The 20,018-nt window shown below is 56.6% G+C and overlaps 1 protein-coding gene across 1 annotated transcript in view; it reads right to left on the bottom strand.

The window, feature by feature from the left end:
* NBEAL2 (neurobeachin like 2) overlaps positions 1–20,018 on the bottom strand; it is a 162,587-nt gene that overhangs the window by 38,884 nt on the left and 103,685 nt on the right. The window contains 7 exon segments of the mRNA XM_067530498.1: positions 386–713; positions 4,227–4,346; positions 6,320–6,452; positions 8,538–9,118; positions 11,056–11,154; positions 13,923–14,006; positions 19,541–19,624. Coding sequence (XP_067386599.1) covers positions 386–713; positions 4,227–4,346; positions 6,320–6,452; positions 8,538–9,118; positions 11,056–11,154; positions 13,923–14,006; positions 19,541–19,624 — 1,429 coding nt within the window.

Below are 20,018 nucleotides of genomic sequence, written 5' to 3'. Positions count from 1 at the left end.
GACCGCCCGTGCCCCAAGGGCGTATGCGCCACGATTCCCAGCCACGCTGCTGGGGTCGGGGGCCAGCTCCCACAAATTTCTCAGCATGCTCCGGACCCCAGCGGTGGCTTGGATCCTGCTGTTCTCCCTCCCCGCTTGGTCTCAGGGGTGGAACCCGGCTAGCAGCGACCGTGTCAGGCAGCTAGCTCTGCTCTGACCTTCGCTAGTCAGAGCCTCCGAGAAACCCCTGCTGCCCTTCTCCTTCCCCACACAGGAAACCCCCTGCTACGGGAGAACAGCCTCCCAACCGGGCTGCCCCACGTGGGATACCACGCGTCCGAGCGGCGCCCTGGGCGAGGAGAGGAAGCGACGGGGGGAGATTCTCGCTTTGAGATCCAGAACCTACCTGAGGAGAAAAGAACTTTGACCTGGGCTGGCTGGAGGGCTTCGTAGAAGATGGACACCGACCCCAGGTGCCCCTCGAGGGACGTAGGGGTCCCCCACTCCGTGTCCTGACTTCCTGCCACCGTCGTAGACACCTGGCCTTCCTTGGGGGGCTGAGGACTCCCGGGGGTCCAGGCGTGCGGGGCCAACGAGGCAGGGAAGGATTGGGAGCGGCAGAGAGAGGGGTGGGAGGAGAAGGCCAGGTCTGGCGAGTGGGAAGGCGAGGGGTAGACCGTGGAGGTGGTCGTCGTCCGGTGGCCGGCCGAGCCAATGCAACACGAGGTGAACGACTGAAATGAGAGAGACGGGACGACTGCACGGAGGGAGAGGAATGTAACGCGGCTCCTCCACCTCCCCATCGCCTTTGTCCTGTACCTAGGCTGAAAGCCCTTTAGGCAGGGGCAGTCTGTTATGTCTGTTTATACAGCGCCTAGCGCAACAGAGCCCTGCCCTCGGCGAGGCTCTCTCGGTGCGATCGCAATGCCAACAGAAAGCGCTGTAGTCCCCAAACACGATCGGCAGGTGGGTGCTGTCCCTCCCGTCTCTGGAGCCCACTTTTATCGAGCCCTCTTCCTGCACCAGGACCCCCTGGAACAACCACATCAGGCAGCACCCGATGGGAAACGAGACTCGGGCGTCTCCCCTAAATAACGAGGGGCCCCTGTTGAGCCGGACAGCCCGAGCAGCCTCGCAGCACTGAATGGGGAGGGCTCCTGGTGCGCTGGTCTTGGACAGAAAGGTGCCTCCTAACGTTATGGCTCAAGATACCAGCACCCTGGGCAGCAGAGATGAGAGAGACCCATTACTGTGGGACCCACCCAATCCATCTCCCTGGGGCCAAAGACTGGTTCCCAATTGGCAGCTCCACTGTTGTGTTTTTACCGGTTCTAGTTCTCAGGGACCTAGACAATGTGCCAGGAGAACCCTGGGCGAAGGCAGCGTTTCTGCTTCTCACACACTGTGGCTGTTTTAGACCGGGGCCCTGCCAGCTGCCCTGTGGGCAGGGACCCCTATGCTCAGACAGAGCCCCACTGTCCGCCACGCCCGGGTCAGCACCTGGCTCAGTACTTCGGCCACCCAGAGCCTCCCTGGTCCACCCCAGCAGCCTGCTCTACTCCAGGACTTGCGCTGCCGGCCCCTCGCCCTGGAGGACATGTGGGCAGCTCCCAGGGCCAGGCCGGAGGCTGCTGTTGGAAGAACTCGCCAAGCGCAGAGGAAAAGGGCCCCCTGCGCTGACCGGTCCAACCCTCCGCGTCCCACAGCCCGGCATGGCTGGCGTGTCACCGCCGCTGCATTCGACACAAGGACGTACGCCTGGTGAAATTCAGCTCCAGGCTCCTGCTTACCCACCCCATCGCTTCGCACTGGCGACGCCCTGCCCACGTCCCGAACCGCGCTAGTTACCCAGGAAGGGGTTAAGCCTGGGGCAGGGAGGGTGGGTAGGCCAGTGGGGAAAAGCCAGCTGCCATTAGCCAGAGGCTTCAGCCAGGCCCAGCAACTCCCAAGCGGATCCTTTTGGCCAGGCGGCTCAGGGGACAGCGTGCCCAGCCGCTCCGGGCTGATCGGCGCAGTTCCACCTAAACCCAGCTGGGCTGCGTTCTCCCCGCTCGCCGGCACGGGGAAGGGAGGGGCGGGCGTCCGAGGAAGGGTGACCTCACACTCAGAGTTGGGGCTGGGCCCTTCCCCTCCAGGGTTCCCTTTATTATTCCCCACACGCAAAACAGAGCAGGTTCCCGGCCCTCTTGCCTGGAGGTCCCCTGCTCCAGGGCCAGCCACGGGAGCCAACCTGCTCCCTGTCGCTCTCCTCCTCACGGACCAGTCCACAGCTGGGGTTGATCATCCCCTCGCCCCAGCCCAAACCCTTCCTCTTAAAGGGGCTCTGCTCAGAACAGGGTCAGTGGCCAAGCAGGGCTGGGCTCGGGGACAGCACCCATACTCTGCTGGCCAAACTCGAGTGCTTTTTACAACCACCACCTCCAGCAACTGAGTCAACGCCCCACCACGGAGAGGAATGGGGCAGGTCCTGCTGCCCTGAGCCAACGATCCAGGAATGGGGCAGGTCCTGCTGCCCTGAGCCAATGATCCAGGCCCTCTGCAGACCTGGCTGCATCGTTTGCAGTCAGTTAATGATTAACGAAGGGGCCCGGGTCGTCCCCCGTACACAGCCAAGAGTGGTCGGCACCACCTCACCCGCACCAAGCAAAAGCCCAGATTAAGTCCAGTTCAATCCCTATTTGTGTGTCAGGAAGCAGAGGCCTGGCGGCGCGGCTGCCGCCTGTGGTGTGTCTGTGGGACGCACAAAGAGGGCTCCGGTCTCTGCAGCTGTCACGCCAGCGCTCAGATCACTACGGACAACGGACTGGTAAGAGGAGCTGGGCAGCGGAGACCGTCCAGCGCCTCCACCGCAAGAGGAAGCCAGCACTGGTCGGGCAGCTAATGAACAATCATGCAGCACTAGCGTTTACTGGAGAGCATCAGAGGGGACTGGGCTCTGGATGCAGGTTCTCCCAACCCCTACCGGGCGGGGTTGCTCTCCCCCTACAGGAGGTGGGACTCCATATTCCGGTATCATTGCATTCAAGGCGTTCCCCCACTGCTCTCACCTATAGATTCTCACAAGTCAGGTCTTCAGATCTGACCGTATCTGACACCTGCCCCCAGCCACATCTTGATCTTTCTCTCATCCCCCCTTGATTCTGATGGGGATAAAACTGCTCAGTCCGGTCTCAGTTCAGCACAGCACGTATTCAACGTTCATGTCTTCAACAAGCCCGTGCTTCAGAGCGCTCTCCTAAGCAAGGACGCTTTGCTGAAGTAATCTTCCTCAGCCTTGCAAACCTCAGATGTCAGAACACAGCTCCTGTCCCCATGATCTGCATGTTCCTCTCATGCTTTGTGGTGTGGGGTAAGGGCCAGAGAAGATGGGTAAAACCCTGGCCCCATTGAAGTCAAGGGGAGTTTTGCCATTGACTTCAGCGGGGTCTGGTTTTCACGCCCAGTACACTACAGTTAGGAAAGAAAGGAGAGGTCAGATATAACCAATAGGAGGTAGATTTGCATATCAGCCTCGCCCCGCATAGCCAAGCTGCTGAGATTTGTCCAGATCTCAGCATCCACTGAGCTCTCTCCCCAGTGTGCCTAGAAAGCTCACTGTTTCCCTAGTATTGCGTTAGCCACTCATCTGAACGAGCACTTGGCCCAGCATTGCTATGACTGCCGAGGTATCCCCTTCCTCAGGGCTAAGAGGTCATCCGGAAGAAGGGTGGCAATAAACAAAAATCTAGGAATGGACGAGTCTGGCACTGTATGGCCTCTTACCACAGTCTCCAAATCCCTCCACAGGGAATAGCTCTCAGCCTGCCAGCTCCCAGAGGCAGGAGACCCAGGAGGAAGCGCTGTCGAGTGGTTAGCACGTAGGTAGGACTGGGAAGCTGGAGATTTCGATTTGCAACAGTGTTCACGCGACCTCGGGCTTAACTTGTCTGGGTTTCACACACCCTCCCGAGCCCCCCCTGGGGAACGGAGCCCAGCACACTTGCCTAACCCGGGGCGGGTTAAAGCTCGGCTCACTGGTATGTGCCCAGCGTGCCGAGATCCACAGCCAGGAGCTGTGAGGAGAAGGGTCCATTAGAGCCGGCGCAGGCTGTCCAGCATTCCCAGAGTCAGTAATGGGAAGCCAGGGGGCGGTGGGACAAAGCAGGATGGGTCTGGGTCACGCAGGAGGAGAGGGGCCCGGTCCAGGAAAGCAGCGAGGGGCGGGATGGGAACGAGGCAGCGGCACCCCAGCCGTCCCCCAACATTACCTCACTGAGGGAAGGGAAGCGCAGCTGTGCCACCTGCCGCAGCTGCCCGTCCGTGTAGATGTTCACCAGGTTCTGGCCGAAGGGCCGGCGGCCGGTCACGTGGACGATGTCGACGCAGTGCTGGAGGCGAGAGCAAGGCAGGGGAGTTAGCGCCCGCCCACAGCGAGGCAACAGCTTCGACCCTGCCTCCTTCTCCGAGGACACGCAGCCCCATCCCAATGGCCTGCTTCCACAACACGCATTCCCCCTTCCCAATGCCAGACACTCAGCCCCCCCGGCCCTCTCCTCCTGGATCATCAAGGAGCCTGCGGCCAGACGTCCCCAGTTAGCCAAGCCATCTCCTCCTGGGACCAAGGGCAGCGCAGGCTCCACGACGAGCCCTGAAAACAGCGGGTTTCAGATAGATGGAGGTTCAGCTTCTCCAGGCTGAGGTGGGAGCACAGGCGCCCTTCTCCAGGTGGGGCACGCCAGCTGCGTAAGCAACACACTTAAATGCTCCCCGGCACCACAGGGCAGGGAGCGAAATGCACCGTGTCCCACTGAAACTGCCAGGGGAACGCAGCGAGGCAGAAGGGGCTGGATCACCAGCCGGAGCCTGGGCGGTTAAACACTCGGGAAAGGTGTAATGGGATCGGTGCAGGCTGCTGTCGGTCCAGCAGCACCAAGCCAGCGCCATGCTGGGCCACTGACTCAGTAGCGCCACCTACTGAATCCCCAACGCCCGGCTCAAGCACTAGGGGTTCTCCAAAGGTTTCCCACACAAGCGCTGGTCCGGCTCAACCCAGAGCAGCTGGTGAGGTCCTGTCAGAGACACGCTCCCAGCGTGAGTATGCACAGCTGCAGTGGTCACCCCGCAGCAGTAGCGACTGCTGAACTCAACAGCCAGCTGCTTGTTTTCAAGGCAGCCCTGACATGGCAGCAGAGTTTATTTCAGACAGACGTTTGCTAGGATGTGGCTGCAGTTCTTGGAGCTGTCGGTGAAGGCCAGGGGAGTCAGGAGAGCTTAAGGACACAAGACGGGCCACACTGAGTCCAACCAATGGTCCAGCTAGTCCAGTGTCTGTCTCCACAGTGGCCAGCAACAGAGCTTCAAGGGGAGCGTGCAGAATAGGGCAATTTTGGAGAGATTCACCCCCGCCTTCCCCTCACAGCTTCTGGCAGTCAGAGGTTGAAGGTCACCCCCCGTATGGTGTCGCATCCCTGACAGCTTTGCGAACAGCCATTGATGGCCCTATCCTCCATGTATTTCTCCCGTTCTTTTTTGAACCCAGTTATAAATCTTCTCCCGTGTGACCTTCAGCAAGGTCTCTGAGCCTTCTCTCTTTTACAGAGGGGAAACCAACTGTGATCTATCACCTCAGGGATACGCTAAAAACCCGACAATCTAAGTGGCATGCTCCTGTGCTGAGGTCTCTCTCTACCTACGGACACGAGCCTGAGATACGGTTCAGTGGAGGGAATACGCAATCCAGGACACCCAGATTCTATTCCTGGTTCTACCACGGATCTGCTGAATGACCACTTCCCCTCTGCTTTCCCTCCCACCCTGGGTGTGTTTGGACTGTCAGATCTTTACAACAGGGGTTATTTTTCACCATGTGCATATGCAGCGCTTTGAACCATGGGGCCCTGATCTCAGCTGGGACCGCTAAACATGACCATAGCAGTTTGCACCCTGGCCATCGCATTTTCTGCATGCCAGGTGCTGCACTCACGTTTGAAAGTGTGGGCCTCAATTTTGGCTCCCCTTCCCTGTGACAAAAGGGCTCAGAGAATACCCATGGCTGTAACTGCAGAGCAAGGGACCACCGCATGACAGTAACAGCCTATAGATATAGAACAGATTCAGGCAAAGGGCAGAATTCTCTGGCACTGCTGGGGCTGGTTTTTAAGCAGGCTGGACACTACCAATCAGACAGACTGAAGTCACATTTCAGACCCCACACTGCTGGGCCCACATGAATTATGGGAGATTGCCACAAACCAGATGAAGATTTAGGACTAACAATCACCTGGTGAGGCCAATGGAAGGGCCTGGGTTAGCCTGAACAGAAAGCGGGCTGGCCATCCCAGCATAAAGAGGCCTTACTCACCCATGCAGAGTCATTGAAGGGGAAGTCCGGGAGCGCCACCGTCATATATTCCTTCTTGGTGCACACTGCCACCACCAGCATCCCATCGGCCGTGAAGAATGCCTCGAAGCCCGTGCCGCTGGTTGTGAAAAAGCTGGAGGGAGAAGTCACAAGGGGATGGGAGACCAGTGACTTGGGTGTTTGGAGACAACCCAAGGCACTGGAGACCAGGGAAGGGAATGCTTGAGGGGGCGTGTGAACGAACGCTATGCTGGAGGTAAAAACTTGGAGACGGACAGTCACACCAGCAGCGAGAATTTTTGCAGACAGCTCAGGATGGGTGGGTCAAGCAAATCACTGGTGGATGAAAAACGGTAGACCGATGGAGAGGATCAAGATACAGAACAGGCAGTAAAATGGAAGGATGCAAGGGAGAGATGCCACATGGGGTTCTTAACATTCCTCTCTAGGAAGCCTACATGTCATGTTCAGAATGGGATGTAAGGGGGACTGGACATTCCTAGTTAAAGAAGGCAGCTTTCCCCACACTGGATGCAGGGGAGCAACCAAGACTCGCTGGGTGCTAGGGACCAATCGAGCTTCCTTTGCAAAAAGCTGACGAGTACCCCGGGGGAAGTCTGTTTCTACGTCAAAACTGTGGTTTTACTTCCTCCTGGGCTCAGAGTCAAGCTGGGTTTCTTCTCATCCCACGCACTGCCACCGGTAATAATAAAGGATCAGCCCTCCAAATTAGACCTGCGACACTGCGCTCTTCAGATTCTGCCCAAAGCTGCACTGTGCATCCCCACCATCAACACTTGGTCTGCCCGGGTTCAACAGAGCAGAGCGGCTACTTAGCTACCAATTGTGCTCTAAGTATTTATCTGGCCTCCGTCAGTAGTTTGTGAGCATCTCGCAAGAACAGATCTAGTCTCACAAACCACCTGAGAGGCATGGCAGGTTGTTACAGATGAGGAATCCAGGCTCAGAGACTGAGTGACTTGCCCAAGGTCACACAGGAAGTCTGTGGCAGAGCAGGGAGCTGACCCCAGGTCTGTTGAGTCCCAGCCTAGCACCCTAACCACTGGACCATCCTCCCCCTCGCTCAGCATGCTGCTAATGTCTGAGTCAAGTTAGACTCCAGCTCCCTCTCCCAGAGCTGCGCGGGCGCCGCAGGAATTCAACAGCATCGCTAGCGTAAACGGCAGCGACTGAATGCACAAGAGATAACGGGAACTCTCACCGCTGTGACAGGCCCAGCCGTTTCCTGAAATGCCCGTGGAACACCTTGCGATATTAAGCGCGTGTATTATCGTATGCAACTTCTTTAGTGGGGAGATGTGACAAAGATTAGCAACCCCATGCGGTCTCCTCGGGGTCCATTGTTTTAAATGCATGGTTATGTTTGATTGTGTTGTTCTACTCTGGCGGGGGGAGGGCTACCGCAGCTCCTCCGTGCAATGGAAAGGCGATTAAGGCACATCTGGTGAACAAGACAGCTTGCAGCCTCCTCCCCTCACTCCCAAGAGTTACCACCTTTTGGGGAAGTTTGCATGTACTGAATGAAACTAGATTCTCCAGAGACCAGACAAAGAAAGGACTGCTGGATAATAGCCTGAGTGCAAAGGGACTCTGGGCCTGCTTTCTGATCTACCAAACATGCAGGACTTTGCCCAAGTTCCTGGGAAGGGTTGGGACAGACTTGAGCTCCTAAGGCCCCATGAGACTGATGGGTGACCTCTGGCAAGCTTCTTGGCTCCATATGTTTTCTCTGCAGCGCTTACACCTGGAGAACAAACATGCTCGCTTGGAAAGGGCCGAGTGGGACCTGATCTCTGGTGGCAATACAGCCTTCGCAGAGAAAGCAAAGCGCAGATGCTGATCCATTCAGGCCACCTGGCTTGACAGCAGAGGCGGTCATAGAGTAGGCCTATCACACTCGGCAGGGAACCGTGCAGCCTGGAAAACCCCTGCTCAGGATGGAGAGAGACACGGGTCTCTACTGACGGCAGGGACGGCTGAGGAGCTGGGAGCCTAGAAGGGGCATACACAGGTTCTGTTGTCCTGAATGGCAACAGCTGCCACTTGCCAACACAAACCGCCATCACTGGGGTGAGATCCTAGGATAAGGGAAGCCGACGCGTCTACACAGCATGCTGCAGTAACGACCCTGTCACCTAACTAATTAGAACTAGCCAAATAAAACTGCGAGGCACCAGCCTGCCTGGCAAGCCCCTACCTGTATAGCTGTTTCCGCTTCAGCCTCGTAGCCAGACCCAGCACGTCCCTGGGCTCCTCGTTCAGACAGACCCAGGCGTGGAAGGCGAAGCCGTTCCCGGGCCACTTCTGGATGGCTGGCACCATAATTCCCGCCATGCTCGGCGTCAGGTCGAAGTACTGCAGCGCCCGCTCGGCCCGGTCCTTCCTCGCCATGCCCGAGAGCGCCCGGATGACCTGCGTGGTGTACGGGTGGGACCCCTTGCCGGGCTCAGTCCACAGCAGAGAGAGGAGCTTGCGGAGCTCCCCCGGCCGGATGGAGAGGCTGCCCAGCGACTGCAGAAGGTAGATGAGGTTTTCGGAGCACTTCCCGTCCAGCTCCAGCTCGCTGCGCAGGGCGTCCAGCAGGCAGCTGACCATCCCCGCCTTGACGCACGTCATGCGGCTCGGCAGGGAGGCGTTGCAGATCCGCTTCAGCCAGTCGGAGAGGAACACCTGCAGGTCCCGCGACCCCAGCTCGGGGAGCCACGTGATGAGCATCAGCAGCGGCTGTTCGTTGCGGATGAGCCGGATGGGGAAGGCGCTGTGGTCACCTTCCACGGCCTGGCGAGACAAGAGCCGCACGGTCACGTCCCTCCGCTCAACGGCCCCGCCAGCCGCCTCCGTGGCCGGCACCCAGCCTGCCCCCCTGCTGCCCCCCTGCTTCAGGAGCACTCGGGCTCCCGCTGCGTATCAGGGGACATCCCGAACCACGGAGAACATGCAGCGTCTATGCACGACTCTGCACAGCGCAGCGCGAGCCTCACACCTGAGCAGCTGCCGAGCTCACGTGAAGGCTGTGTGTGTGTGTGTGTGTCTGTGCGTATCAAGGGAAGGGGGAAGAGCAGGGACTTCTATTGAGAGCTGGGTTTTCCTCAGGCTCCGAGGCCAAGGCGAGAGGCTCCCACCAGCCCTAACTCATCACCTTCCAATCCCACCGACCCCCGGGGTACGTGAGCTGCTCCAGCCATGGGGAACACGTAACTGACGCTCTCAGGGCAGTTGCCCCCCTCTGGGCCATGGATGGAGGTTTGTGAACTGCCACGATACTGGAAGTTAGGCTCGGCCACTAGAGAGCCGTGATTCAGGACTAGGTTCAATTCCTGCAGACAACCCGACCAGGGCTGTCATTACGCTGTACAGGGGATTTGATTATGGATTAATTCCCTCCCCCACCCGCCGTGGAAATATTTTATCAGTCAATTAAGGCTTCTGGCAAAAGCAACATGCAGCCCGGGTGCCAAGCAACGGAGCTGAAACACCCAGAGTCCATCCGCACCCTCTCCCCAGGTCAGTCAGAAGATCTGACCCAGAGCCAAGCTGCAAGGATGGATCTCTGCCTATGTGCCCCTGTGAGCATTTCTGCTCTGCCGCTGGCAGTGGCATTTCCAGCCCAGCTGGACACACTGGAGCTTTGACTGAGCTAGTGGGCTAAGCACAGAAGCGTGGCGGCAGCAGCACGGGTGGCCGGATGGGCTAGCAGCCCAAGTACGTACCTAGGGTCCCGGGTGGAACCCTACGAGAGGCAGCTATCCTGTCCCGCCACTACCACGCTTCTATTTTTAGAGCACGCGCTCGATCAAAGCTAGCGCAGGTATGTCCACCTGGGCTGGAAGTGACTCCTGCAGCTCGAATGCAGCCCCGGCCTCCAGCCCAGAGCCTGGGACCATTGTGAACTGGCTCAGAGAACAGCTCCCAGGCGCACACGCTGTCCCATGCTGCCCTGGGTCTCTGGAAACGAGGGAGCTGCCCGATTCAGTGGAACTGGGTGGCAGGGCTGTCTGCACATGTGGTTTTCAAACCGGGCCCGGCCCATTCACAGGAAAGAGCTTTTTCTCACGGCACCCCAGGATTCCTGACACGATCCACAACGGGGTGTTTGCTGAGAGTTTCATTCCCTACCAGGCCCTCAATCTTCGGCGCAAGGACACAGCTGCAGATCCTCATCGGGCTGGTTTAGCGCACGGGCCAGGGACGGAGCGGGAAGGAGGGCGGGGTCGTGTTGGCCATCCCACCCTTGAATGGGCCGAATTCCCACCTGGCTCCCAGGGGGGCATGCGCAGCACAGACTATAAAAGGTCAGGCCCAGGGAACCACCACCCCTGTGCTGGGGAGTGAAGAGGGGCCAGCAAAGGATCGGGCTCAATAAGGAAGGAGAACAGCTGCATTTTATTACTTCACCCCCTTCTGCCCCCTGGGAAAGCAGCTGGGCTGTAACCCGGGGTAACACACGGCATCTGTCCCCCCTCCAGCAGCCCTGCAGTGATAATGGCCCTGGGTGAATCATAAGCGACGGGGATTGAACCCAGGGCCTCTGGCTCTAAAACCGTCAGCCTCTACTGGTGGGGGCAGTACCAGACTCAAGCCTTTAGCCGAGTAGAAGACAGAGTGTCACGGTGCTGCAGCATCAGCCACCACGTCGATCCCGTTTGGGGAACGGGACGCATGGGGCAGGGTCTTGCAAAGGCATGAGCTGCCCCGCAGCAGAGCTTGGTCCTTACCATATTCAGGAGCTCCTGAAGCAGCCGGGTGGTGGGTTGGCTCTGGCTCTTCAGAACTTCATACAAGTGGGAGTAGCCGATCCTTTCTTTGAACACCTCCTGGAAGCGAGACGGGTGCCCACGTCAGTGCGTGCCATGGCCCCATGCACAGGGCATCCAGAGCAGGGGCGTGGGGGGTGACGGACGGAGTCGAAGCGGAACCAGTTCAAACCGGTATTTTTACTCGAACCAGAATCAACATTTTGTCCTAGTACCTGAACCCGAATGGAACTGAACACAAACTGGGGTCACCAGTTAAAATACAGGGGCTGGCTTTTTTTTTTTTTTTTTTTTAAGCTCAACATTTTAAAAAGCTACCAAGATCTTATTTTCATTATTAAACAACAAGAACAGCCACCAGGCCTGTGCCGGCCCCCAGAACGGCCTGCCCCAGTATAGTGAGATGAGCATGAGAATAGGAGGCCAGCCCACGAGAGTAGGGAGGGAGAAGGGAAGTTTGGGGAGCTGTCTGCACCCCACACAAAGCAGCAGGGGGCCCCCAGAGATAGACGAACCATCTCTGGTTCTGTCTACACAGCAATCAAAAGAAAACCACGTGGTAGCGAGTCCCAGAGACCAGGTCAGCCGACTCAGGCTTGTGCTGCGGGGCTTAAAATTGCAGCGAAGACTCAGGCTGAAATCCAGCGAGGGGGCTGGGTCTCAGAGTCCAGGATCCAGCCAGAGGGTCCGCATGCGCCCCAGACTGAGCCTCGTGAAGCCAAGTCAGCTGACCCGGGCTCTGAGACTCAGTGCCGTGGGTCTTTTATTGCTGTGTAGACGCACCCTCAGAGACTCCCCTGGGAAAAGCAGAGTGGAGATGCTCCCTGGTCCCAGAAGTTAACAATAGTTCTTCAAGCTCAAGGGGAAAGGTAACGGCTCCCCAACGCGTCTGCCCCATAGACATGCCTCCTTCCACTAGCCCCAACACCTGCCCCATTCAGATCTATCCCTTCACTGCCGAGGTCCAATATGAAAGAGCAAATGTTAGAAGATGCTATTTCAGTTTGCTCAAACAAATGGTTCTTAAAAAAAAAAAAAAAATGCAAAAAAAAAAAAACCACAGGGAAAACTCATGTAAAGTTAAAAAATAAATAAATGGTCAAAAATCAACAGTTTCAATTTTGAGTTTCAACTTGAATTTACCCCCACCAGGGCTTAAATTTGGTTTGAACCGGTTCAAACTGGTAACCGAACAGTTCGCTTTTTTTTTGGTGGCTTGAACCGGATCTGAACCTGAACCAAACCAACCACTAGTCTGACTTCCTGGTAATGAGAGTTAAAACCAGCCGCCTGCTACGGTTCGTTCAGGAAGGGCATGTCCGCAACGCACATTCACCTAGCTTGTAGCACATGCCGCATGCCCCCAGCACAGCTGTAAATACCATGTAGATAAGGAGACATGGCTTGGGCAAGCAGGATACAGACACGCCAGAACTACAGGGCATGCACCCTACATGGCTCGCTTCACACCCAACACAGCCTCCCTATCGACACTTCTTTTTTTAGCAGTGTCGTGTCCCGCTGCCGCCCCACACCGGAGCCTTTCACTGCCCCATGTAATGACACAATGCAGCGTGGGCACACCCTGCTCTTTCCTGTGGCGTGTAGCTGCACGAACCCTACGCCGCTGCCAGTGTAGACAAGGGCAAGGAATCGTGTGGCAGATCTTCACTGCTCTCTCAAATCCAACCCCCGGGTCTCATCCGACAAACGCTCATTGTCAGGTGCGGGCTCCCATTCTAGAATCCCCTTCAGAAATTTATCCAGCGCATCATCTTCAAACTAGACAGATGGTTTGCCCCACTTCTCCTGTAGGGAGGCTGTGCCATAACCTCACTCCTCCGATGGCTAGAGACCTTCTCATTCCTAGCCTAAGTGTATTCCCGGCCAGTTTATCCCCGTTTGTTCTCGTGCCAACATTGTCCTTTAGTTTGTACTGCTCTTCTCCCTCCCACGGTACCTGAGATCGCAAAAGGCAAGCAGCAAGAAGCAACAGCAAGGGAGTGGAAATTGAAGATGCGAGCAGATGTTTTTGGTCCCAGACTGCACTTTCCCCGAAGCAGCAGTTCGGCTGGTTTCAGTTTCCACCCAACCCTTCAACATTTGTGGTGCCGGAAATTCCCATTTTAAACGATGAGTTTCTCCTGAGAATGGCCAGACCTTGCCACCCTCACCTGCAGCGGGACCTTACGCTGCGATTATTTCCAGTAATGGCAAAGTGATTATGCACAAACTAGGACACTGCTCCTATGAAGGGTGGCAGAATCTGGTCCTAGAGAGGTAGCCCAGAAAAGCCCTTTAATGTACACGACATGGACTAGCACAGGCTAACCAAAATTAAATCCGGCCACACCTAGCAGTAGGAGCTCTCCTTTTGACCCCATCTCCCCCAGTACACCCAGCCCCTGCTCAACCGGGCCACTGATCACAGTCCTAGAAGTCACTGTCCCTGCAGGCGCCCTTTGGAAGTAGATTAGGTTTAGATTCCAGTGTGTTCGCCCTCATGACTATTACTGTTATTAAACAACACGTGGCTCTGCTCATGCACCAATCTCAAAACGCTCGACAAAGGAGGTCAGTGTCATTACTCCCATTTTACAGATGGGGAAACTGAGGCAGGGAAGTGGCTTGGTCAAGGTCCCCCAGCGGGCCAGTGGCAAAGCCAGGATTTGAACGCAGGTCTTCCGAAGTCCCAGTCCAGCGTGCGCAATCCTCCTGGCCACGTTATCTTCCCTTTCACCTACACATCGCATCCCACTTCCCCAGCACTCCAACCGTACAACCCACTGGAAAACTGGGGGGGAGGGGGGGGTCTCCCTGAGTCTTACCTTGGCCGACGGCGAATTGCTCATGATGGAGGTGAGCACTCTGATGGCATGAACCGTGATGGCGTCGGAATTGCTGTCGAACACCTAAAGACGGGAGAGAACGTGAGTGACGATCGTGGGGTGATCCCAGCTGATCAAAATCCACTGGGCTGGCAGGCTGATCCACTCTTTAAATCGTGTGGGGGAGAATCCACCAGTTCAGTCTGGATCATCCGTGAGCAAATCCATTTGGCCACGGGCAGTTTGGACCATCCTAGTTCTGAAGATCTGAAACCATTAACCCCTACTTACCCAGAGCCACCAAAGTAACTGGGGGCTATATGATGCCTATGACTAGATAGGAGAGAGATCCATACAGCGCGCAGCCTTGCATTCCCACCTGAGCTACAGGAAAGAAGGGGTTCATTTCCCCCCGACCCCGGGGACTGGATGTTAGTCAGCAGACTCCCTGCTTGGCGGTCGAAATTTAAGGCTGCAGGCTGGTGAGAGCGCTATTTATTTGAAATCATGCACCCAAACTTTGGGAGAATCCAGACTCAAGAGTCAAGTTGCTGGGCTCAGACCCACCTGTTTAATATTAAAAAAAAAAAAAACACCTCTGCAGGTCACCTGTAGTGACCGCACAGCAACGCTCTCCTTCTGGGCAGAGAGATGACAGGTGCAGGAGATGACCACGGCGCACTGGTGTCGTTCTGTGCTCCCTGCCCTCATCTGCTGCTTTACCTTGCAAAGAAATTCAGTCCAACCCGACCCTGCCCCTGAAGGCAGATCTGTTCTCACTGGGGCTGCTTTAGGTTCCTAGAGGGCTGGACCGATGGAAGACTGCTAAAGAGTAGGGGCTGGGAGGGACGAGGGAATGGGGGTGCCTTTAATCCAGCCTCTGTTGTGATCCTGAGATCCCTTGGGGGCTGGTGACATTCAGGCAGCTACTCCCAGGTTGGTCCTTTCCCCTAGAGGGGCAGCTCAAGAGTGAAGTGTTGTCTGAGGACACATAAAAACGTCAAGAGGAAACATCTTGAGCACACAAACTGAATGCAGGGCATCCTTGGATGAGTTAGTTGGGGTTGGCCCTGCTTTGAGCCGGGGTTGGACTAGGTGACCTCCTGAGGTCCCTTCCAGCCCTCATCTTCTGTGATGCTCATTAGAGACGGAGAAGGGGGGGGAGGAGCAGGGGCAGATGGAGATAGATGAAGCTGCTGCCTTTGGGAACATAGATGGTTCCTGTCATTGGCCGCCCTCAGTCCAGAAGATGACCATTCAGGCAGCGAAGAGCTCCTGAACCCACTGACGTTAACGGGGGGTTGATTTCAGTGGGGCAGGATTCCAAGGATCCCACTAGCCAACGGAGGAGGGGAATGGGTCTTCACCGAAACCACCACCACTGCTCAACGGTGAGCCCCAGAAGGGATGTTTGTCCCCCGGGATCCAAAGTCTATGACTGCTGGAGCCTCTGAGGCATTTGAGAAGGGAGCTGTATGAGCAATGCTGGTCCATTTGCTAGCGAGGGGCAAAACGGGCATGCCCCATCACCACGAACTGGGCTCATCAGGGTTCCTTTCCCTTTTCTCCAGGAGCCGGGGCACAGTTGCCACACCCTGATAAACTCCCCCCACCCATCCTGTCAAGAACAACCAGCCCCACCCCATCCCGATCAGCCAGCCACATGCCCACGCTGAGATGTGCTCTCTGGCTCTCAGCCTCCGGGCCCCAATGCTCCATTTATCTAGGCTTTAAAAATCCAGCTCGAACTGGGAGGGGGGAGAAGGGAAGGGTGACCCTCTATGAACTGTCCCATCAGGGCCAGAAGCGACAGGATTATTTCTGTTAACGAAGAGGGAGATCGGGCCAATTCCAGGGTTCTCATCTTTCGGGCTATTTTCACCCGTGCAATAGCCAGGACTGCTCAAGATGCATCACCCAGTGACCTGTGAAATAGAGGCAGGTGCAGCCACGTAGCAGAGGCATAGATTACACGGATCGACGATGGCCAGCCCCCAGCTCAGAGCCGGAAGGGTCCCCCCCCCGCTCTGAGATGCAATGGGAAGGGGAGCCGTCATGCTCTGTTGGGCTGCCACAGCGCCGCTACCCCAAACGGCACAGGAAGTGACATCACAGCCTGGTTAACCTGTGGCAGCTGGCGGCAGCTCTGCTCGAGGGAGCGCAGGGCCTGGAGGGAAGGAGCGGGCAGAGGAAAGGGTCTGAAGCAGAGAGGATCCTACTCAAAACAGGTGAAACTGATCAAGTGAACCCACATCAGTGAGGGGTTCTCTCTGCCTATGCATCCGACCTGGATCGTTCCCCCACGCATCCATCTTCAGGGTCCCAAACGTTTTCACTGCTCGCTCCCAAGGAGGTCTCTGCAGACCTTGTGGGGCCCAAAGCACCAGAGACCCGGTGGGGTAAACAGATCAAGAGGTCGCCTAGCAAGCTGGTTAAGGACTGTTCCCATCTCCTGTCCCTGAAGCATGTGACGGTGGAGGAGAGAGAGAGGCTAGCATCAGCTAACTCCTTTTCTGTCCAGCTCTGAAAAGGCAGGGAGGGTTTCCCTGGACACACCCACGCGCCCCCGCCACACCCATCCCGCTCCCCGAGGAAAGCCATGAAACCCGCTCCCAAGATGCGCATGCATGTTGCAAACGGCAACGCACCGGAGAAGTACAAAACCAAATGCCAAGCTTTCCCGCAGACACCAGCGAGGAGCCCAGAAGGAGGGAAGGAGAGAGAACATTTTATGGCTCCCTTGGTTTCCAGAGATTTACAGGGATACATAATTAACTTGTATTGTGAGCCACCAGCTGTTAATACCTCTCAGCTGTTCCATCTAGCCAGGCACGCCTTTCTTTGTTAGGAGATTATCTTTGCTCCCTTCCTGGGAAGCGACAGGCTAAGTGGCTTCTCCAGGAAGTTGCTGTGTAATTTCAAAGAAAGCCAGGCTGTGCCAGTCTGGCCGGTCTACCCGAGCACAGACCCCGGCTTCTGAAAACCTCAATCGGTTCCCTAGCTACCAAGCTGATAGGAAGGGGAAAAATGGGAACACAAGTCAGAACCTGCCTGCAAGCGGGGGAGGCTCCATCGACTGCTAAAAAGAATCCATTTCAAATGCTAGCCGGGCTGGGTATTCAGGGACCAAGCCAGGAAGTGTTTGGCCAGCAAACTCCAGACGGGGGGACGGGACGGGACTGCAGGAGATTTACTTCAGGCCATTAGTGCAAGGGGGCCCTTAGAAGTAGGAGGGGAGAGACACCCCCCCATCACTCAATAGCTCGCTGTGGGGATAAACCCACAACATGTAGGGCCAGCTGGTGTTAGCTACCGGCACTACACTGATTCGAATGGAGCAATGCCCGTTCCCAGCAGCTGAAGAGCTGGCGCGTGCTCTGGATTCTCTCTCCTGAACAGCGGCGCCCCGAGCGTCTGGGTTTCAAAGCTTTATTGGGGAGGAAGGACAGAGCTCGCTACAGGTTGGTCTACACCAGGCAGACAACAGGGTGTTCTTCAGCATCCGATATTCGTTTCGCACCCTTTCCCCTCTAGTGCACTCCTGATCAGTTGCCAGACAATGCTCACGGGTTTTTTGGCAGGGGCGGGGAGCAATGGGAGGGTTTTAAGAGAAAGCCAATTCTACAGAAGATTTGGAAAGGGCGTATTCAATGCAAAGATGGATTTTAGGGGCCCCGACCCCGCTAGGTGCTTGGCGCCTCTTACAACAGCGCTGCACATCATCCCTTGGGATTCGCGGTTGCATGCCTTGGCAACTAGCCGGCCTGGGCCCTGCATTCCTGATAACACCACTTAGAAATGTACTTCCAGGAGGATGCCAGGGATTCCCAGCTAATGGCATCAGACAGAATCAACCGGCAGCTCTCTATTTATAACCCAGCGCTTGGCTGGTCTCACGGCTTTTGGCTTGACGGCCAGCAACCTGTTGGGCTTGGATTACCTCGCATGTTCCCTTTTTCAAACCTCCCTGAGCTTGCCCGCCTGCTCCCCTGTTGCCGCGCCGGTGGAAGGCTGAGAAGTACATGACAGCGAGCCCTCACCAAAAGGCTCTCTTGGATCCACACGGGTGACCGCACTATTCCGCACGGCCTGCCCCACAGGCCAGCCGGGACGTATTCAGAGCGACTGACGGGAGATTAGCACGGCACGTGCACACACAAGCGATTGGCGCAGGCTCATTCCCACAGTGCCCTCACCTTGCACAAACCAGGGATGCCAGCATCAGGGAGGTCCAAATGGTCCCATTACAGGGGGGAATGGTGGATCCCCCCCCCACTGTATTTTAGCTTTTGAATCTGCCCTGTCTTTAAAAGGGACGGGGAAGAGATCAGGATAATAAATGCTCCAACAAGATGCCCCTGTCCTAGGCTATTACATCCACTAAAGAAGCTACCTCAAGCTAAGGGTGGATTTAAAAAGCCTGGCAAAGCCAGCAGGGAGGTGGCAAGATGATGAGGTTGGGTTTTCTCTCACCTAGTCACAGGGGTGCAGGAGACCTGCCTGGGACACAAGCTTGTGGCAGAGGCCAGTCTCGCTGCACCGCCAGAGCTTCAAATCCACCCTGGCTCCCAAAGGTACGGCCACAAACCAGGCCCTGAAGGGCTGGCTGGAAGAGGAGGGGAAAGCTGGCCTGGGGGTGACTTGGACCCGGGAGATCTGGGTTCAGTTCAGGTCAGATTGGTTGGGGTTTTTTCGCCTTCCTTTGGAGTGCGGGTCACTTGCTGGGGTTATCTGGATATCTGTCACTTCACCCCCTGCCATCGCCGGAGCCTCAGGCATCGGTGCACCAGGGCCCCGAATATTCTATGCCTGGGGTCCAGAATGGTCTAGTCTCCTGCAGGCTGAGATACTTTAGACTCATTTCAGTTTCGGTCTGGTGTGTTGATGGGGGTGGCCAATGTAAGGCAGGGCCAGAGCAGATGATCTGGTGGGCCCTTCCGGCCTTGAACTTTATGACTCTGACTCTAGGACTAATTCCCAGCTCTCCCCCAGACTCCATGCATCACTCACTCTGCCTCAGTTTCCCCATCTATCAACGGGGGATGAGAATACCGGCCAGTCTCTCTCATAGGGCTGTTGGGAGTGCTCAGGTACCACGGGGGTGGAGCCCATCAATAACTGTTGGCTCCGCTTGGAGATCTAGTCCCGGTTTGTGCGCAGGCAACATTAATTTTAGTGGGGCGGGTGAAGGGCGAGGTTGTGTGGTTTAGACAAGGGCCTGCCAGGCACCCACTCGCTCCAGTGCCAGCCAATGGGGTTTTACTGTCACTTTGCCTCAGTTTCCCCATCACTCCGAAGCCGTTGGGGATGGAAAGCATCAAGCAAGGACAAAATCCCACCCCCCTTGGGAATACGCAACCCTCATCAAACCAATGGGAGCTCATAGGACCAAATCCTGCTCAATCTCACTATTTCCTTTCCCCCACTCAGCTGGATGGTGCCAGGTGATCTTGCCTGGTAGCTGGGAGCAGAGCCATGGGCAAAAGTGTCCCCTTCCCCCCTCCCTCTGGGCTTGAGGGTGCTGCTGACATCACCCGGCTTGTTGCAATGGAAAAGAAATGAACGCAAGCAGCCACAGCCTGAGCGATGCCCGGGACCCCACGAGTGCCGTGCAATACCTTCTGGACATCGCTCTCGGTCAGTAAGCGTGCGGCGAGCTCGCTTCCCCTCTCGTCCGCTTTGCACGCCCCGCTCACGTAGAGCTGTCGGAAACGGGGTCAGAAAAGCTATGTCAGCCACAGAGAAGACAAAGAGAGGGTTAAGCACACAACAGACGGGCGCACCCAAGAGCGTCGGAGTAACCAGAAGGCCTTTCAGCTGCACTGCACTCTGCCACCATTGGGACTCAGCTCCAGCCGGAACGCCTCCCCCCGCCCAGCCAGAGGGTGCAGGGCCCACGGGAGAGAGACCAGCTCCCCGCAGAGTTCACGGCGGTAATTGCTCAGCGTTCGGACTCCAGGTTCCGGGTCAAGCCCCGCTCTCGTTTAGGGCCTGATCCAAAGCGCTGCCTTCCATGGGCCCTGGATCAGGCTCTGAACTGTGGACTGCAGCCTGCCTCTTATACATGGTTTATGAAGCCTCATCTCAGCAGCATTG

This window comes from Emydura macquarii, unplaced genomic scaffold (assembly GCF_026122565.2).
Source record: "Emydura macquarii macquarii isolate MOO-44397 ecotype Brisbane River unplaced genomic scaffold, CSIRO-AGI_Emac_v2 contig_3080, whole genome shotgun sequence".
Classification (NCBI taxonomy): domain Eukaryota; kingdom Metazoa; phylum Chordata; order Testudines; family Chelidae; genus Emydura; species Emydura macquarii.
The sequence above is the reverse complement of the archived record's forward strand: the minus strand, read 5'-3'. Positions and strand labels throughout refer to the sequence as shown.